Source organism: Solanum stenotomum, chromosome 11 (genome assembly GCF_019186545.1).
Source record: "Solanum stenotomum isolate F172 chromosome 11, ASM1918654v1, whole genome shotgun sequence".
Lineage (NCBI taxonomy): Eukaryota > Viridiplantae > Streptophyta > Magnoliopsida > Solanales > Solanaceae > Solanum > Solanum stenotomum.
In genome coordinates, this window is record NC_064292.1 from 15,428,763 (window position 1) to 15,447,634 (window position 18,872).

The following is an 18,872-nucleotide window of genomic DNA, read 5'->3' on the forward strand; positions in this document are numbered from 1 at the left end:
GCTATCCAGAACAATTACAAAAAATCAGTCATAATCAGTTTACTACTAAATTCATTGGGACTAGCATAATACCGAGTTGAACTGGGGTTTAGCATACTCAAATAGTCCCAGAACTACTAGACAAGTAGGTTGTAAGTCCCTTCCATGGGCAACAGATTAGTGATCACGCCAGCATGCCTTTATACCTTTTGCAAGGTATATTGGGTCCTCTCGATTGGGTGTATACATCGGACTCCACATTCAGCTCGTGTGGTTTTATTATCGGTGATTAGTAGCTCCCACAAATCAGTCAGACTCCATTTGGATTGACCATGTTTAGTATTTAGTTTCAGCATGTCATAGTTGGTCATTGCATACAAATCAGTCATGTTTAGTATTTTTCGGCATTTTATCATATATATGTCATTGCTTTTTGCTTGGTCAGTTATATATGTATTTCAGCAATACTCCATCCTCATGCTTGGTACCTTTCAGTATTGACGCATATTTTGCACTACATCTTCTTGTGATGTAGGTTCAGACTCTCAGCATCCAGATTGCACTTAGATCGTTTTCCAATTTTCAGCTCAGCAGATTAGTAGTGGTGAGTCCTCATCCTTCGAGGACCAGAGACATGATATCCTTACTTCTTTCAGTTTTTAGTTTCAGTTGGGGCATGTCCCAACATTTCTAGTCAGTTTAGAGGCTTACTTTCAGACATAGTTAGTTTCAGCCTAGTATGAGTTAATATCTTTTGTATTAAACTCTCTCAAATATAGTATATGGGTATTCCCCATCTTTTCTTTATTTATGGTTTTAGCTTCCGCATCAGTTATTTTTATTCATGTTAATTATAGTATGCTCAAATTATGCCAACAGGGTTAGCTTGGGATCACTTGTGGTCCTAGGTCCTAGTCCGCGTCTCAGGGGTAGCTCAGGGCGTGACAGGAACAAGGATTGACAACACTTTCTACAAGAAGATTGTGGGAAGTTTGATGTATTTGACAGTGACTAGACCTGATATAATGTACTCTGTAAGTCTAATAAGCAGGTACCTGGAAAATTCAAAAGAGACTCACTTGTTGGCTGCTAAAAGAATTCTCAGGTATTTACAAGGTACGAATGATCTTGGCATTTTGTACAGAAAAAGAGGAAAATCAAATTTAATTGGTTTCACAAATAGTAACTTTGCTGGAGATAAAGATGATAGGAAAAGCACGTCTGGTTATGTTTTTATGTTTGGATCAGGTGCTATTTCATTGTGTTCCAAGAAGCAACCAACTATTACATTGTCAACTACAGAAGCAGAATTTATGGCAGCAACTGTGTGCGCCACTCAAGCAATTTGACTGAAGAATATTCTACCTGAACTATGTCTTCTTCCGCAAAAGTCAACTCTAATTTACTATGATAATGGTTTAGTGATTAAGCTTTCCAAAAATCCAGTTTTGCACGGGAGGAGCAAACACATTGATGTGAAATTTCATTTCCTGAGAGATCTCACAAGGGATGAGATCATTGATGTTGTCTACTGCAAAAGTGAAGACCAAGCTGCTGATATTTTGACCAAGCCTCTCAATCATGCAACAGTCGTGAAGCTAAGAAAGCTACTGGGAGTTTGTACTTTGAAGCATGTTGTCTCTTGTGAAGATAGTTAAACCGATGTATGTGACTTATTAGTTTAAGGGAGGCATTGTTGGAAGTGATCTTTTGTTTAGGAAGCATTTATTTAATGTTTGTTGGCCTTTTTATTTTGTTGAAATGTTCAACTCCTAATTATTAGGAAGTGGGCAGATTCTTAGTGAGTTAGTAGCGACTGTTACGAGTCCTAGTAGTCGTGGGTTTGTGGGGTTTATGCGTAATAGAAAACTCTTTGTAAAAGTCTATATATTGACTTATCTTGATTGATATTGAAGATAAGAGAGTTGTGCAGTAATAAATTTTTCTTCTATTGCTTATTTCAATCTGCTTTCTTTATCGTTCTATTTGTTATTTTCTATCACCTTCAATTTTGGAAATTTATAATCCCTAACATCGACGGGAATAGTATCCACAATGACAACATTTTTATCCTCCTTTCCCTTGGCGTAAGAAATCAACCTCGAGAGAGATAGTGAAGGCTTGTTAATGTTGCTCAAAATCACCACATTGAACTTGCTTCTAGTCCCTTACCAAGAATCTGTAAAGCTTGACAAGGAGATTGCAGTAAACATCATCAGACATAAGGGCGGTACCCATTGATACTCATGGCTGGACTCTGGTGAGAGAAAAGGAGAACTAACTAGTGCTCAGTTCATTTTAATGGATAGAGTAATAATTAATTTCATTCAACTAGAGTTGTAAGCCAAGAGACCCCTTATTTCATACCTTATATAGTTTATCAACTGAAGAAGTGAGAAAATGAGCTTAAAATGCCTCTTAAGTTTTCAATTAAAAAAAGGGACAAGTGGGTCCCTTTTTTTTCTCTATTTTTTGGTTTTTAATATTAATAAAAAAAGACTAAACTACTAATTTTAAAAACTTAAGGACTTAAAATAGTATTTTTAAAATTTTGATAAAAACTTAAAGACTAAATTGTATATACCCATTGGTTTTTGAAGAGTTCCTTTTCAGTTAGAACACAATCGGACAACAGGAAGGACGAAGCAACGAAAATTTGTAAAAAAAATTCAAACTTTTTGCTTCTTCTTCAACTTCAAAATCATTCAACATTTTCTGTTGTGTTTTCTTCCTGATCATACAAGGTAAATTTTCTTCTCTTTTCTATTTCAAAATATTAAAACTAGGGTTTCATAAAGAAGAAAATCATTATCATCTATCTATGATATTTATTTATTTATTGCATTGCATTTATTTCGTTTGAAGTTGAAATTAACTCAAAAGAATTTTTTCGTCCGTATAAAATTATTTTGTGTTAATGAATTTAGTGAATTCAATTTAGTTGTTTCAGCCAACAACTTTCGTAGTTGTCTGGACAACTATTGAAGTTGTTTATAGAAATAATTAGGCATATCTTTTGGATACAAAATTGTCCAACAAATGCATGTAGTTGTCGGACGACTAGATAAATTGTTCCCACAATTACGACAGTTGTTGGACAATTGTGTTCAGTTGTTGATAAATTGATTAGTTGTAGGACAAATAATATAATTATTGATGTTTAATGAACTACAATTACACATTTTCTACTGATCCTATTAAGTTAATTTTATACTATTTACTAAATTTTTAAAACTATTCTAGTGTAGATATAATGCGTCAATATAAGAGGAAGAGAATTGGAACATCTTCATCCAATCCAGATGTTGGAGAAAATGCTGAGAGCTTAACTGCTACTAAAAAAAGAGGTACTGGAACACTTCAAAGTAGTAAGAGCAGTAGTGACCTATTAGGAAAAGAAAAAAAGTGATGAAAATAGTGGCAAGCAATCTAGTGAGATGGAAAAAAGTAGTAAGAGCGCTAATGACCTATTAGGTGAAGAAAAAAGTAATGAGAGTAGCAACAAAAAATCAAGTGAAAAAGAAAAAGATGATGAGAGTGATGGAGATAAATTAAGTAGAGAGGAAAAAAGTAGTGAAAGTGATAGAGATAAATCTAGTGGAGAAGAAAAAAGTGATGAAAGTGAAAGTGAGCAATCAGATAAAAAAGAAGAAGAAGGTATTGAATCCTCTCCACGTTATGTCAAATCATTGTCAATGGTACATATAAATCTAAGACTCACTTGAATGAGTCTGAGTCTTATGATTCTCGAATCAATGCAAGAGTCAGTTTTGGAGTTCAATTTGTTGATTTTAGAAAGATTCTAATCACACAACTATTGAAAATGAATTTAAAAAATCTTGCTTTAGTCACTTTTTGAAGTTGGATAAAGATGTAGCAGTACAACTTCCAATGAAGTTAGTACATGGTCTTAATCTTTGTCGTATTTTTGCTGAAAAGAAAAAAGAGGTTTGGATTGATTATAATGGTTTGCCAATTTGTTTTGGCATTAATGAATTCGCTATTATGATTGGACTTCGATGTCATTCTCTTCCTCCTCTAAGTCAGCAATTAGCGAAAATTGGAAAAGAAGGTGAAATTTTGATTGATAAAGTGGGTAAATCTCCAAATATTGTTGTACTCATAGAAAAAATGTGTGATCCAAGCTTAACCAAAAATCAAAAGGTTGTTATTAGTATAGTTTGATTTGTGCATTGTATATTGTGTTCAAAAAATGCAGATAAGAAGATAAACATTAATTGGCTAAAGATGGCGTCGAAAAAAAGCTTGTTCGATTCATATACATGGACTCGAGAAAGCTTTGATCTTACCATTGAATATCTTTTGAAAAAGCTAAACTCAACCAAATCTCAATACAATCTTCATGGCTTTCCGTGGGCGTTTGCCGTAGGTAATTAAATCGATGTTTTCATTTTATGATTTTTAGTTAAATTATTATTTGACTTTATTATGTATTTGGCTATTTTTAATGTTATATTGTAGGCTTTGGCATTTGAAGCTATTCCATCAATTCAACGATTTGCCAAGAATTCTTCATCTGAAAGAACAATTCTAAGAATGATTAAATGGATAGCTGCAACATCCGCAAACAAGATAATTTTAGGATGAAGTATGTTGTTGCGGTGCTTGAGAAGGAATTAATTCCTTGAGAGAGTAGTTGTGTATGAAGGTGGTTTTTATACTTAATTTTCAAAATATTTGGATCAGTATTATGTCTATTGGTTATCAACTATTTTTGTGTGTTAGTTTATGATATAATTATTTCAGTTTTTGTGTATTTGTTATCAACAACTTTAATTGTCTCTTTTTTTCTTCAATTATCCATGTTACTACTTCAGAGCTTCAGATGCTATTTAGTTGTTAGTACAATTGTTTAGTTGTTTGGACGACTGCTTCAGTTGTTCGTGCAACTGTTTAGTCATTTGTATAACTCCTTAAGTTGTTTTGTGCAACTGTTTAGTTGTTTGTACAACTTCATTTGTTCTGCGCAACTGTTTAGTCATTTGTACAACTCTATCAATTGTTCTGTGCAACTGTTAGTTGTTAGTACAACTACTTCAGTTGTTCCTACAATTAGTTCAGTTGTTCCTATAACTGCCTTAGTTGTTATTAAATTACTTAGTTTATATTTACTAATTCGATCTTCAATTATTATTAAACGACTTAGTTTATACTTAATAATTCACAAAATTACTAGATCGAACTTCCATTATTATTAAACGACTTAGTTTATACTTAATCATTTACAAAATGGCTAGATCGATCTTAAGTTATTATTAAAAGACTTATTTTATACTTAATAATTTACAAAATGGCTAGATCGATCTTCAATTATTATTAGACAACTATGCAAAGTTATAAGACAACTCTCCAATATCGTTGGACAACTAATGCAGTTGTTTGAAGGACTTGACCCTTCATCTGTTACAGTTGAGCAACAACATTAAAAGTTTTTATATAAATATTAGAAGCTTTCGATATAAAAATTAGAAGTTGTTGAGATACAACTATATAAGTTGTTTGAACTAATAATTGTATCATTAAGTACATGTTATAAATATGACAAAAATTCATGAAATTACACCATTACTTGTAAGATGTTGTGCTCCACACGAGTGAATGTTGCGATATCGTTTAATTTCAAATCTATTACTACTTTGAAGTTTTGTTGCTCGCAACCACCACTCACAGTTTTTCTACACTTCTAGCACAATACACATCTTTAGAATTCTTCACTGATTTTGAGTCTTTGATGTTTCTTCACATAAGCAAGCTTCAACAATTTAGTTAATTCTCACTTGTCCTTGAAAATTTTACCTCTGTAAAAACTTGTGCCATCATCATCCATGTGGCTGCCTTTTGTTGGTATAAAATGTTGAGAAACGTCCTCGTTTATAGGAATATCAATAGTAATATGATGTTCTTCATCATTTGCACCTAAATCTATTGTCTATGCTATCTTTTCAACAGATATTCTTAAAATGGGCCTACTTCGATCATCCAAAAAAAAATCATAAATCACGATCATCCCTTATCCTAGAGGGAGCTCCTTTTTGCTTTCAATGAAGCCAAACATGTAAATAATAGAGATCATCTTTATCACAATTTAACTCAAACCTAGAAATAAGGGATAAGGGTCTGAAAAATATCCCAACTTTGGTCGGATTTGTTGTTACGATACTAAATTTTCATAAGGACCTATTACCTCCCTAGACTATTTAATATCGTATTTTTTACCCCCTAAACTATTTAATAGTGTATTGTAAAGGTATATATGTGTCCACGTGGACACATTACTATTTATAATTTTGCATTATTTTTTATTTCCACGTGGGCAAATATATATGTTTAAAATACGGTATTAAATAGTCTAGGGAGGTAATAGGTCCTCATGAAAGTTTAGTATCGCAACAGCAAATCCGACCAAAGTTGGGTATTTTTCAGACCGTTATCCCTAGAAATAATGATCTCAACAAACTCATTATACGTAACATTCTCACTTGTCTTTATTGGTAATGTTTCTCGACCCTTTGATCACCAAGTATAACTAGTAGGAGTCTCTACCTATTCACCATGTAAATCAACTGCAATTATTATTTGATCTTCCATAGATGGACACAATACCTGAAGACACCACAATATTTCAACTAGTGAGACATTCATCAAACAACTTTGAAATCACTAAAGAATATTAATACTTTTTTTACACCTATTTTGTTGTTTCACAACTATCAACAATGGTAAGAAAATTTTAATAGCTTTGGAAATTTTTATAGTTCTTCAATTGACCAACAACAGAATACAGTTGTCGAACAACTGCACTAGTTGTTGGGATAACTTCTACTATTGTCGGACAACTAAAGACAGTTGTTGGACATCAACAGAGACATATTTAATTATTTTAATAAACAACTTTGACAGTCACCCGGACAACTACGAAAGTTGTTAACTGAAACAATCACTTTGGGTTCACTAAACGGAGCTTAAGAATGGACACAAAGTGATTTTCATACTTATCAATAATGCTCTTTTTAGTTTATTCAAAGCTCAAATAAAACAAATGCAATATAAAAAACTCAAACATATATATATTTTGATATTCTTTTTTCATAAATTTTTCTTGATAGATATTCTCAATAAAAGCACATATTTTTGCAGATAAAAGAAGATGAAGAACAAGAACAAGAAGAAAGGATTGACAAATATACTTGCGGTTGAGCAGGATCGTTGGGAAGACGATGAAGTTGAGAAAGAGCGCCTTTTTTTTTGTCTATTTTGGTAAAATTTTAGATATTTTAAGGTAAAAAATATAGAGGTAAAAGTGTAAATATTAAAAGTTTGGCGGTATTGAGAAAGAATCTTTTAACCTAATTAATATAATTTATTCATTTGTCACTTTTACCCAATATTTAAGACTTGAAAGACTCTGACCTAATTGACTAACTTGTTTGTCCCTTTTAATAGACCTTCCCCAAAAATTGTACCAACTTCATAATGCAATAAGGAGTTCTATCTAGAGATGTAAGCTCCTTTGTTTGATGATGGTTTGTACAAGAACTATGATATGCCTAAGTTGGAGTGCCAATATTAATTATTTGGAATACAATAAAATTAGATAATACTTTTTTCATCTCAATTTATGACATAGTTTCAATTTCAAGAATGAAACTTTTTTATTTTGACCGTGCATTTGGTAATACAATTTTTAAGATTTTTGAAAAATAATTTTGTATCTAAAACTACAGTAAAAATATGGAGAAGAGTACAAATATCCTTCAACTATTTGAATTGGTACAAAGTTACCATTCATCTGCCTTTCGACTCGCAAATACCCCTGACGTCAACCTTTTGGCTCAAAAATACCATTGATATTAACCCTTTGACTCATATATGCCCTTATTTTTAATAGTACCCCTAAAATAAAATTATTAAATATTTATTTATTATGTTGCATCATCTTATTGGTCCAAAGTTAAAACATTTCTCAAATAAATAATAAAAAGTCACATATGATTCCTATTTTGACTCGATACACTTGAAAATAATATTAAAAAATTACTTATTTCACGATATCTGCCTAGATATTGTCTATTTTGAATCAACTACCAATTTATTATAACCAACTCATAACTGGGGATCCAATTGAAATCTATACTCGCCCCGTCTGATTGTCTATCCAAACAAATATTATTAATTTTTATTAATATAATTATTATTTTTATCAATCATCCAATTGTTTTGTTCATTTCCTCTTCTTTTTTTAATCTCATATTCTTAATTAGGATATCAGAGACTCAAATTCAAAATAAGCTTACATGTTCATATTCTTTTAATTTGTATTATTATCATGGTCATGTGAGGGTGGGGATAGGAGAAAATGTTATTTTCATTCTTTGATTTTGAATTTCGTGGACACAAAAGAAAAATGTAGTATACATACATAGTTGCTTAATCAAATCATTTGTGTTGACCTAATTATTTCTATATGAATGTCATCGTTATTTTTCCTTTTTTCTCCCTTGTTTTGTCATAAATTGAAGAAAACAAAATTAAAATGGTGGACAAGATCCAAGAAGAATTTAATATGAAATTCTAAATCGGGCCAAGTGGGGGGGNGGGGGGGGGGGGGGGGGGGGTTGTAAAAAGTACAAGACTAACCTTTTTTATTTACTTACTATGAAATTCTGAACCGGGTCAATCATATGAGCCCGTATATTAAGTAATTTTGAATTATTTTAATGGAGAAGGGATGAAAATATCCATAAATTGTGGGGTTTGATACAATATTGCCTCTCATCCGCTTTATGAGAGTGTGCCATTAAAAAAAGGATATTTTTAAGTCAAAAGATTAAAATCGGGGTTATTAGGGAGCCGAAAGATGGACGGAGGATAATTTCGAACCAATCAAATTAGTTGAGTGATATTTTAGGCCCTTCTCTATTAAAAATATTATAAATCACAACATTTAACACTTTAAATTTTTTTGACATACATATGAATAAATAGCGCCTGTTTGACAATCAAAATTTGAACTATGTTATATAAATTGGGACATATGAAGTAATAAATAAAAAATAATAAGTCCCTCTCTTTTTACGTTGTTGTAAATTTGATTTTTAACCTGTCAATATAAAAAGAAAAATTAATGTGATTTCTTTTACTATTTAATTTTTCTTCCATTCGATAACCTATACTCACATTGAGTTCTGAATAATCCAAATTCATGTTATGTAAGGTCAATTAGAGGGGAAAAAATGCTATTATTTTGATTAGTAGATGGCTTATTGAGACTTGTGTTATTTCAGTTTTTAGACATTTGTATGTGGTGTATGGTTTACGTCCTAACCACTTCTTTTGATTAGTAGATGGCTTATTGAGACTTATGTTAAACTTCCGCTTTTGTTAAACTCTTTAATGATATAAGACCGTTTCTTTGAAATCTTTATTTCTATTATCTTGTATGATGTATGCTAATACACCATGTTACACCTAGGATACTTTGGGTCGTGACAACTTTTAAGCAAACCGTCGGTCTGACTGATTACTTAGCAGAAGATTTGACTCAAACATATTAAAAGTTTTAAAGAGAAAAATCAGTATTCGCAAAATTCTTTAAAGAAAGAATTTCTGAAAACAACTCAACTCAAGCTATATATGAAGCCTTTAAGTTTAACATGGACATCGGGACAAAACCCTTGACACCCCTAAGCAAATACTGAATTGAAAAATGGGCCCTCCAAAATGCAAGGAGGACTCACCAAAAATATCAAATGAGAAGTGCAAAGTGATCTCAACGATGCACTAATTGAAGATCTTGAACATATGTATTTGTAACATAAAAAGATGCAGGTCGAATGATATCAATACATTGAATGTACGAGTATGTAATATATTCGAAGCGAAATAACTGAATGAAAGGACTGCAATAGATATAAGTATATACTCAACTGAATGTGAATAAATAAATAAGTGAAATCATTTAAGCATTACAAATACTTACTCATCTCTGAACTCAACATAGTAAGTGATATGATAAAAATACAATTATAACTCTAGTTGGGAGATTCTCTAACCGACAACTATCACTATAAGCAACGTGATGATACAACATTTCGCCCATGCTGTCAGAACTATCTTATACCTTGCCGGAATATAGGACATCTGAACTAAGTGTATCCACTAAAGCTTTGCTTGAATGCAATAATAAGGACCAAGAAGCAAAAAAACTTGCACGAAAGACGTTTTTTCTGCCCTCTCCTCTCCAAAGGACAAGGGAGAGACTGCATCCCTTTCCTTCGGTAGCTCTTTTGGTTTCCTAAGGATAGCGGTATCTGGGGCAAAGCTCGCTTTCTTTGCTCCGCAAATGAGAGAGAAATTCAGAGGAAAAAACACGTTCTCTCTTTGCGAGATTCAAAAGTGGAGAACGCATAGCATTCTATGGGTACATATATAGGATCAAACGTAAAGCAGCACTCTCTTGGCAGAGTTTTAGGCGGCAAGAGACTTTAGGGTTTGTTGGAGCTTCTGAGCGTAACGAATCGAAATCGAAGACGGATCAAGGTAGCTTCCCATATTGGCTACATGGTTTATGAGGAATGTGAGTTTTCTGAACTCATGCACATATCGATGCTCAATACTATTCCTAATAAATATATACTCATGCTCAAATATATAAATCATACTCTTTCTCAATTTGAGGTAACTGCTCAAAATATCCTCTTAAAAGAGGTAAATGCTTTGAAATATCTTTGTACTCATTAACCCATTTAGAAATTAAAATTTATCTTTTCTCAATGTAAAAAGTGATACATTTGGAAATACTTAGTTCCCTTGTACTCTTACTTTTTTTTCTCCCTTGTTTTGTCATAAATTGAAAAAAAAATTACAATTTAAAATGGTGGACAAGATCCAAGAAGAAAAAAAATGGAAGAGAGAGGAAGTGAAGGGGGGAGAGGGGGGGGGGTGTAGAAAGTAGAAGACTAACATTTTTTATTTATTTACTATGAAATTCAAAATCAGGTCAATCATATGATCTTGTATATTAACTAATTCCAAATTATTTAATGGAGAAGGGCCAAAAATACCCTTAAAATGTGGGGTTTGATGCAATAGCCCATCATCCACTTTATGAGAGTGTGCCATTAAAAAAAGGATATTTTTAAGTCAAAATATTAACGCCAGGGGTATTAGGGAGCCGAAAGATGGACGGAGTATAATTTTATACCAATCCAAATAGTTGAGTGACATTTTAGGCCTTTCTCCGTTAAAAATATTATAAATCATAACAATTAACACTTTAAAATATTTAACATACATATGAATAAATAGTGCCCATAGGTTTTCTTGTTTGACAATTAAAATTTAAACTATGTTATATAAATTGGGACATATAAAGTAATAAATAAAAAAATAATAAGTCCCTCTCTTTTTATGTTGTTGTAAATTTGATTTTTAATCTGTCAATATAAAAAGAAAAAACAATTTGATTTCTTATACTGTTTTAAAATTTTCTTCTATTCGATAATGGCCTATACTCACATTGAGTTTCGAACAATCCAAATCCATGTTAGGTAAGGTCAATTAAAGGGGAAAAAAATGCTATTCTACTAGAATTATTTTTCACATTTTGTGATTATATGGTAATTTATTTTTTGTAAATGACAAAAATTGAGGCATTTTATAAGAAGATGAGTGAAAAATAAATTTGATCATTAAGATGATAAACTCATAGTGACAAAAACAACAACATAACTTGGAAAATATTAAGCTTCCTCCATTAATGGAGGTTTAAGCTTCACGAGAAGAGCATTCAGAGAGAGAGAAGTAAAAGAATTTTTATTGAGAATAAACTGAGAAAATATAAGCAATACAGAATTGTGTATATATACAGTATTTCAACTAACTAACTTGATCTGTCAGAATAACATCTTAACAACTTAACCAACTAACTTTGTGAACTCTAACTAATTTTGTGTATTCTAATGCTAACTGTAAAACGAATGCTAACTGTGTGATTAACTAAATTGTAATCTCATCAGCCCCNCCCCCCCCCCCCCCTCAAGTTGGAGGTGAGCTGAACACATACAACTTGCCCAAAAGAGTAGCATGCTTGAAACCAGTCAAGGCTTTGGTGAAAACATTTGCCAATTGAGAACTTGTGGAAATGTGTTGGAGTGTGATCAGGCCTTGTTGGAGCTTGGTTCTAACGAAATGACAGTCCACCTCTATGTGCTTAGTTCTCTCATGAAAAACAGGGTTCTTAGCTATTTGAACTGCTACCTGGCTATCACAGAAAACAGATATAGGCAAGGAGCACTACACTGTCAGCTCATCAAGTAATCTTTCCAGCCATACCAATTCACCAACTACTTGTCTCACAGCCCTATACTTAGCCTCTGTAGAAGATAAGGAGATTGTGGCTTGTTTCTTAGACTTCCAACTAATGGAACTATCACCCATGAGGACTAGGTAACCACTGAATGACTTTCTTGAATCAGGACAAGTAGCCCAGTCTGAATCACAAAAAGCATTGATATTGAGGTCAGGTTTATTAGAGACAAATATTCCCAATGTAGGGTCTTGTTTGAGGTATCTTAGGACATGGTAAGCAGCCTTCAAATGAGGTTCTCTGGGTGATTGCATGAACTGACTGAGGTGCTGGACACTATATGCAATATTCATTCTTGTGTTGGAGAGAAAATTGAGCTTGCCAACCAACTTTCTATAGTGAGTAGGATCTGATAATAACTTGCCCTCTGTGGCCTTCAGTTTCTTAACAGTATCAAGTGGTGAAGTAGTGGTCTTGCAGTCAATAGAATCAAACTCCTTCAGGAGGTCAAGAGTGAACTTCCTTTGTGAAATGAGGACACCATCAGGTCTATATAGTATTTCCAACCCCAGAAAATAGTGCAGTTTCCCTAGATCCTTTATTCTAAACTGATCATGCAAGAAGGCTTTCAAAGATGTAATTTCCTCCAAGTCAGTCCCAGTCAAAATGATATCATCGACATATACAACAACAAACACTAATGAGCATCCCTGCTTTTTATAAAACAATGAATAGTCATTGTTTGAATGAGTGTACCCTTTTGAACAAAGGCTGCTAGCTAGCTTATCATACCACTGCCTATTGGCTTGCTTTAAGCCATATAATGACTTTTTCAATCTGCAAACCATGCCCTTACCAACCATTGCAAGTCCTTGTGGTAATGTCATGAAGACCTCCTCATTCAAATCACCATGGAGAAAAGCATTATTAACATCTAGTTTATACAAGTCCTAACCTTTTTTAACTGCCAAAGAAATGAGGGTCCTAACAGTAGTCATCTTTACTACAGGTGAGAAAATCTCATTGTAGTCTATACCAGCCTGTTGTGTATACCCCTTTACTACCAATCTTGCCTTGAACCTCTCTATACTTCCATCTGCTTTGTACTTAATTTTATACACCCATCTGCACCCATTAGCATGATTGCCTTTAGGTAAAGGGACCAACTCCCAAGTGTCATTTGCATATAAAGCCTCAAATTCTTGTGTCATTGCCAGTTGCCAGGCAGGATTTAAAATTGCTTCTTCATAAGAGGAAGGTTCACTGTCATGTGGAATAGATGAACTAGTTGCTGACTATTGGGGCATAGGGAGGTGAAACAAACATAGTCATGATTGGATATAAATGAGGTGAGGGAATGTGGTGGAGCAGAGGTATTAGTGTTAGAGGTGGAAGGATGAAGCTTAGGTAAAGTGTAATTGTATTCTTTCAGGTAATTGGGAGTGTGGATGGACCTGGTTGTCCTTTTAGGTTCTGGTGGAGCATCACTAAATGAGAGTGTAGGTGCAGTTTTAGGTTGTGTACATGTATTCAGTGTGGCTTCAGTAGTAGTAATGGGCACATGATCAATGACAATTTCTGGTGAAATATGAGAGTTCAACAGTTCATCGTGAACTAAAATATTATTTGTACCAGGTATGTTAGAAAATTTATCAGGATGATGAACAAGTGAATGTATGACAGAATTAAAACTCGAATTAGGAGGAGCAATAACAAAGGGAAAAACAGTTTCATGAAAAAGAACATCCCTGGATACATGAATTCTTTTGGTAGCCAAGTCTAGGACCTTGTAACCCTTTGTATTATAAGGGTATCCAATAAAAATGTGTGGTGTGGCTCTTGGTTCAAATTTATCCTTGTGATTCTTCAAAATGGTTGGAAAACAAAGGCATCCAAAACTTCTAAGGTGGGAATAGGTTAGCCTTTTTTGATACAGTAGTTCATATGGAGATTTGTTCTGCAACAGTTTTGTGGGTAGTCTATTTATGAGATCAGTGGAAGTAAGGACACATTCTCCCCAATATCTAATAGGTAGTTTTGATTGGAACAAGAGTGCCCTTGTTGTTTCAAGGAGGTATTTGTGTTTCTTTTCTACTACACCATTCTGTTGAGGTGTTTAAGGGCAGGATCTTTGGTGTATGATGCCTTTTTCTTGGAAAAAACAAGTTGCTTCAGAACTTGTGAACTCTAAACTATTATCAGATCTGATAGTCTTTAGTTTAGTTTGGAATTGGGTTTCTATAAGAGTTATGAACGCCTTTACAGTTTGTAATGCATTACTTTTGCATCTGAGTAATTGGGTCCAAGTAGACCTATTATGATCATCTACCATGGTTAGGAAATAATGATAACCATCATGAGTAGGCACATGATATGGTCCCCATAGGTGAATGTGAAGTAGTTCAAACACTTTGGTGGTTGTGGTAAGGCTGTCAAGGAAGGGCATTCTGGTTTGTCTAGCCATAGGACATATGGTGCAAGTAAAAGGTTGTTTGTTTGAAAAATGTATTGGTATGGTAGAAACACCTCTCAACTTTACAAGGCACATGTCCTAGTCTAGTATGCCACAAAAATTCACTATCCTGAGCATGGGTGTGGACAGAATTTACAACAAAAGAAGGAAAATTATTGACAGAACTTGAAGAAAAATCAACAGTGTAAGCGTCTTTATTAGAAACATGAGAACCTTTTACAGTAGATGATAGTGAAGCTTGACACTCAGTCCTAGTTAAGACTTGTTTACTTTGAACTAAGGAAGGAACATGTTGGTAATTGAAAAAACTATCAGTAGAACAACAAATGACATGAGATAAACCACCAGAAGCTAGACCACAGTTGTGGCATTTTGGACAGAAAAAATACAATCCATTCCTAGATCTACCAAGTGCTAGAGGGCTCTTCAGAGAAGGGCCCTGCAATAGACAAGAAGAGCTGTTAAAACTGACTATTCCTTTGAGTTGGAGTGCCAAACAATGAACTGAAATCAAATTAAATTTGAAACTAGGTATGAATAAACCTTTGTACAGAGTCAATGTTGAACTCAAACAAACATCACCAATTTTAGTTACCTTGACTTTGTATCCATTTGGTAAGGTGATCAAGGAAGGATAAAGTAGTGTTCTAAGGTTAGTTAAGGCATTTTTGGTGTAAGTCATGTGATGTGATGCTCCTGAGTCTATGATCCAAGAATCAGCAGCTAATCTAGTACATTTACATGATAGATTACCTATCTCAGTAATTGAAGAATAGCAAGCTAAAATACCTGCTAGGTTCACAGCTCCACTAAACATATTTCTTGAGCCATCAGTCCCATTTCCAGCTTGCAGAAATCCCAGGAGGTTAAGCAATTGCTCATATTGACCTTTGGACAGATTCAATGGCATTTGTCTCTTTGACTCATCAGACTCCTCATTGTGATTCCTGTCCTCTTCAGAACTGTATGCATTTGCTGCAGAACCTGAGCTTCTTCCCTTAGGAGGTCTAGAATTGGATGGATAACCATGAAGTTTGTAACACCTATCCTTGGTATGACCGGTACGTTTGCAAAAGTCACAAAACAGATTTGATCTATTACCAGTGCTAGAATTACCTCTAAAGACAGTGTTGGTGTTGGTGTTGGGATTTGGACTATTAGTACCTCCTCTTGAGGATGCATAGTTGGTCCTAAAAACTCTGGATCCTATAGCAACATTAGGTGAAACAGAGGCATCTCACAATAGTATACATCCCATTCAAACCCATCAGAAAATGTACAAGTCTCTTATCCTGTTCAGCTTGGTGCATTTTGGCCTTACCACCACAGACACACACACAAGTACCCTGGGAGTGAACGTCAAGAGTGTTCATCTCCTCCCACAGTTTCTTCATCTTCGTGTAATAACCAGTGATATCCAAAGTTCCTTGCACAAGATCATTGATCTCTTTTTGTAACTGATAGAGTTTACAACCATTAGTCTAGTCATATCTCTCTTCTAATTCATTCCAAAGTTCTATGGCATTGTTAACATATTGTAAACTGTCGCACAAATTAGGTGAGAGGGAATTGAGAATCCATGAAGTCACCATATCATCGCATCTCTCCCATTGCGGGAAGGAAGGATCCGTAGAAGTTGGCTTAACAACTTTCCCAGTGATGAAACCAGTCTTACTCTTAACAGATAGGGCCCTGAGAACAGCTCGTCACCATGATCTGTACCCAGTTCCATCAAAAACAACTGGTAATAATGTTGAATCTGCATTCTCAGAAGGATGCAAATAGAGTAGACTGCTAAAATCTATTTGAGGAGCAACAACTGGTGCATCACCCATGGATGAAAATTGAAGAACAATTTGGGGACAATTCGGAATTTGCAAAGGGAGAAACAGAAGAGAGAAAAAGAGATCTAAGGAAGTGAGAAAGAAAAAACAAAGGCAGGGGAACAAGAAATCACGAAATCCCTAAATCACAGATCGTGAAATCGAATTAAGAATCGAAAGAAGAAGAGAAAAGAAACTGGATGTGCACTACTCACGAAGTAATGCAGATGCGGAAAACAGAAATCATCCCTTGCTTTGATACCATGACAAAAACAACAGCATAAGCTGGAAAATATTAAGCTTCCTCCATTAATGGAGGTTTAAGCTTCACGAGAAGCGCATTCAGAGAGAGAGAAGTAAAAGAATTTTTATTGAGAATAAACTGATAAAATATAAGCAATACAGAATTGTGTATATATACACTATTTCAGCTAACTAACTTGACCTGTCAGAATAACAACTTAACAACTTATTAACCAACTAACTTTGTGAACTCTAACTAATTTTGTGTATTCTAATGCTAACTGTAAAACGAATGCTAACTGTGTGATTAACTAAATTGTAATCTCATCACATAGTACTAGTTGAACTAAAAAAGCAAAAAAATAATAATTCATATGTGAGAAGGATCAATATTACTCTTAACTTTGCGAAAGGATCAAATATACCTACATACAGTTTTTTTAATAAAAGAAAATAAATAAAATTGAGATGAAGTTTAGACACAATTACTATAATCTTCCAAAATACAATAATATATAAATTAGAAAAAAAAGTTATATTAAAGACATAATCGTGAATGCTTCCTTCCCCGAGTTTTTCTGCATATATAATTTTCTCAATCAAAAGATAGCAAAACCAGTAGATATTATTAGTCATACGTCATTTTCACACAAATAAAACTTCAAAGACAAACGTTAAATACAAGAATAATAACGGTGGCCGTCTCCGTTTACCGCATATAATAAAATGAATGCGGAGGAGCTGAGACGAATGTTCCAAATATTCGACAAGAACGACGATGGACATATAACAATGAACGAGCAAAATGATTGTATATTCATTCCGGATTGGAGTCAATGGCGATGGATATGTCAATATTGATGAGTTTGGTTCTCTTTATAAGACAATTTTTACAGATGAAGATGAAGACAGACATGCAAGAGGCATTCAATATGTTTGATCAAAATGGAGACGGATTTATCACAGTTGATGAGTTGAAATCAGTGTTGGGATCCCTCCGACTCAAACAAGGCGGTAACGTTGAGGATTGTAGGAAGATGATCAACAATGTGGATGTTGATGGAGATGGAAGGGTTGATTTTATGGAGTTTAAGAAGATGATGATGAGAGGGGTTGGTTTTGCTAGTTTTACTTAAATTATTTTGTCTTTCATAGTTTGTCACATGTACAAAATAGAATTAATATTTCGGTCACTTAACTATCTACTTTTTTCTTAGAAAGTCACTCAACTTTGTATTTTAACTTAAAAGTCACTCAACTATCCACTTTTCTCTCAGAAAGTCACTCAACTTTGAATTTTAACTCAAAAATCACTCAATTATCAATTGTTTTCTCAGAAAGTCATTCAACCTATTTAATTGATATTTTAATTAAAATTTGCTGATATATATTTTTTAATTTAAAATCCAATTTTTCTTTTTTTAAAAAAAAAACCATTTAAAACATTTAGTGACCCGCCTCACTTGACTCGACCCGTTAAAAATATAATATTGACCCATTTTATTTTACCCATTCTCCTACCTTATTCCACTCTCTTCTCTGACTCTTTCTCCTCTTTTTTTTTTTGCTGGTTCTCCATTGCTGCCTTTTCTTCTTCTTTTAGTTGAGTTTTAATTAGGTATCTCAATTTCTAGTATATGAAATTAAAGGAATCTAATGCATGGGTTCGGACTGGCACAAATTTATTTCGATTTGCATTTTAGAGTATTGTTTCGATATATGAATATTTGTTCGGAAACTAAGGAGTCCCTTTGATTACATCTTCCTCAGCAAATAATTCTCACAACACTAAAAAGAGGTGAATGTGATATGAAGAGAGACATGTAAAATCAAGTTTAATTACTTAAGGCTCTATGGAGATTCTGGTTCATATGATTGTTCCAACCAAAAAGCAAATTATTACAAGTTAAGAGTTGAACATGGCCAAAGCACATATTTTTATTCTGATTATCAGATTCTTTTAATTTGACTTTTTAAAATCAAATTTCTTTAGTTTCCTACGTGATATAGAACTTGAAATTGAAGA

At 33.6% G+C, this 18,872-nt stretch overlaps 3 protein-coding genes and 1 pseudogene across 3 annotated transcripts in view; 2 read left to right on the top strand and 2 right to left on the bottom strand.

The window, feature by feature from the left end:
- LOC125845690 (secreted RxLR effector protein 161-like) overlaps positions 1 to 1,328 on the top strand; it is a 1,763-nt gene extending 435 nt beyond the window's left edge. The window contains exons 2-3 of the mRNA XM_049525232.1: positions 515 to 583; positions 888 to 1,328. Coding sequence (XP_049381189.1) covers positions 515 to 583; positions 888 to 1,328 — 510 coding nt within the window. The remainder of the gene's footprint in view (positions 1 to 514; positions 584 to 887) is intronic.
- LOC125845586 (probable E3 ubiquitin-protein ligase BAH1-like 1) overlaps positions 1 to 18,872 on the bottom strand; it is a 253,315-nt gene that overhangs the window by 196,044 nt on the left and 38,399 nt on the right. The gene's annotated exons all lie outside the window — the stretch shown is intronic.
- Positions 15,185 to 16,615, bottom strand: LOC125845691 (uncharacterized). The gene is made up of 5 exons (XM_049525233.1): positions 16,503 to 16,615; positions 16,370 to 16,472; positions 16,045 to 16,237; positions 15,570 to 15,986; positions 15,185 to 15,219 (listed from the first exon to the last, which is right to left on the bottom strand). The coding sequence occupies exons 1-5, from the start codon at positions 16,613 to 16,615 to the stop codon at positions 15,185 to 15,187; spliced, it is 861 nt and encodes a 286-aa protein (XP_049381190.1).
- LOC125845599 (calmodulin-like protein 3) lies at positions 17,573 to 17,982 on the top strand (annotated as a pseudogene).

Bases quoted from the DNA above. Each gene is read 5' to 3' on its own strand.
- LOC125845691 (XM_049525233.1), bottom strand. From the start codon at position 16,615: ATGGGTGATGCACCAGTTGTTGCTCCTCAAATAGATTTTAGCAGTCTA. The intron at 16,238-16,369 runs GTGACTTCATGG...AAACTCTATCAG, and splicing joins GGGAGAGATGCGATGATATG to TTACAAAAAGAGATCAATGA. The intron at 15,220-15,569 runs GTATTTTAGCTT...TGTCTATTGCAG, and splicing joins TGGAGCTGTGAACCTAGCAG to GGCCCTTCTCTGAAGAGCCC.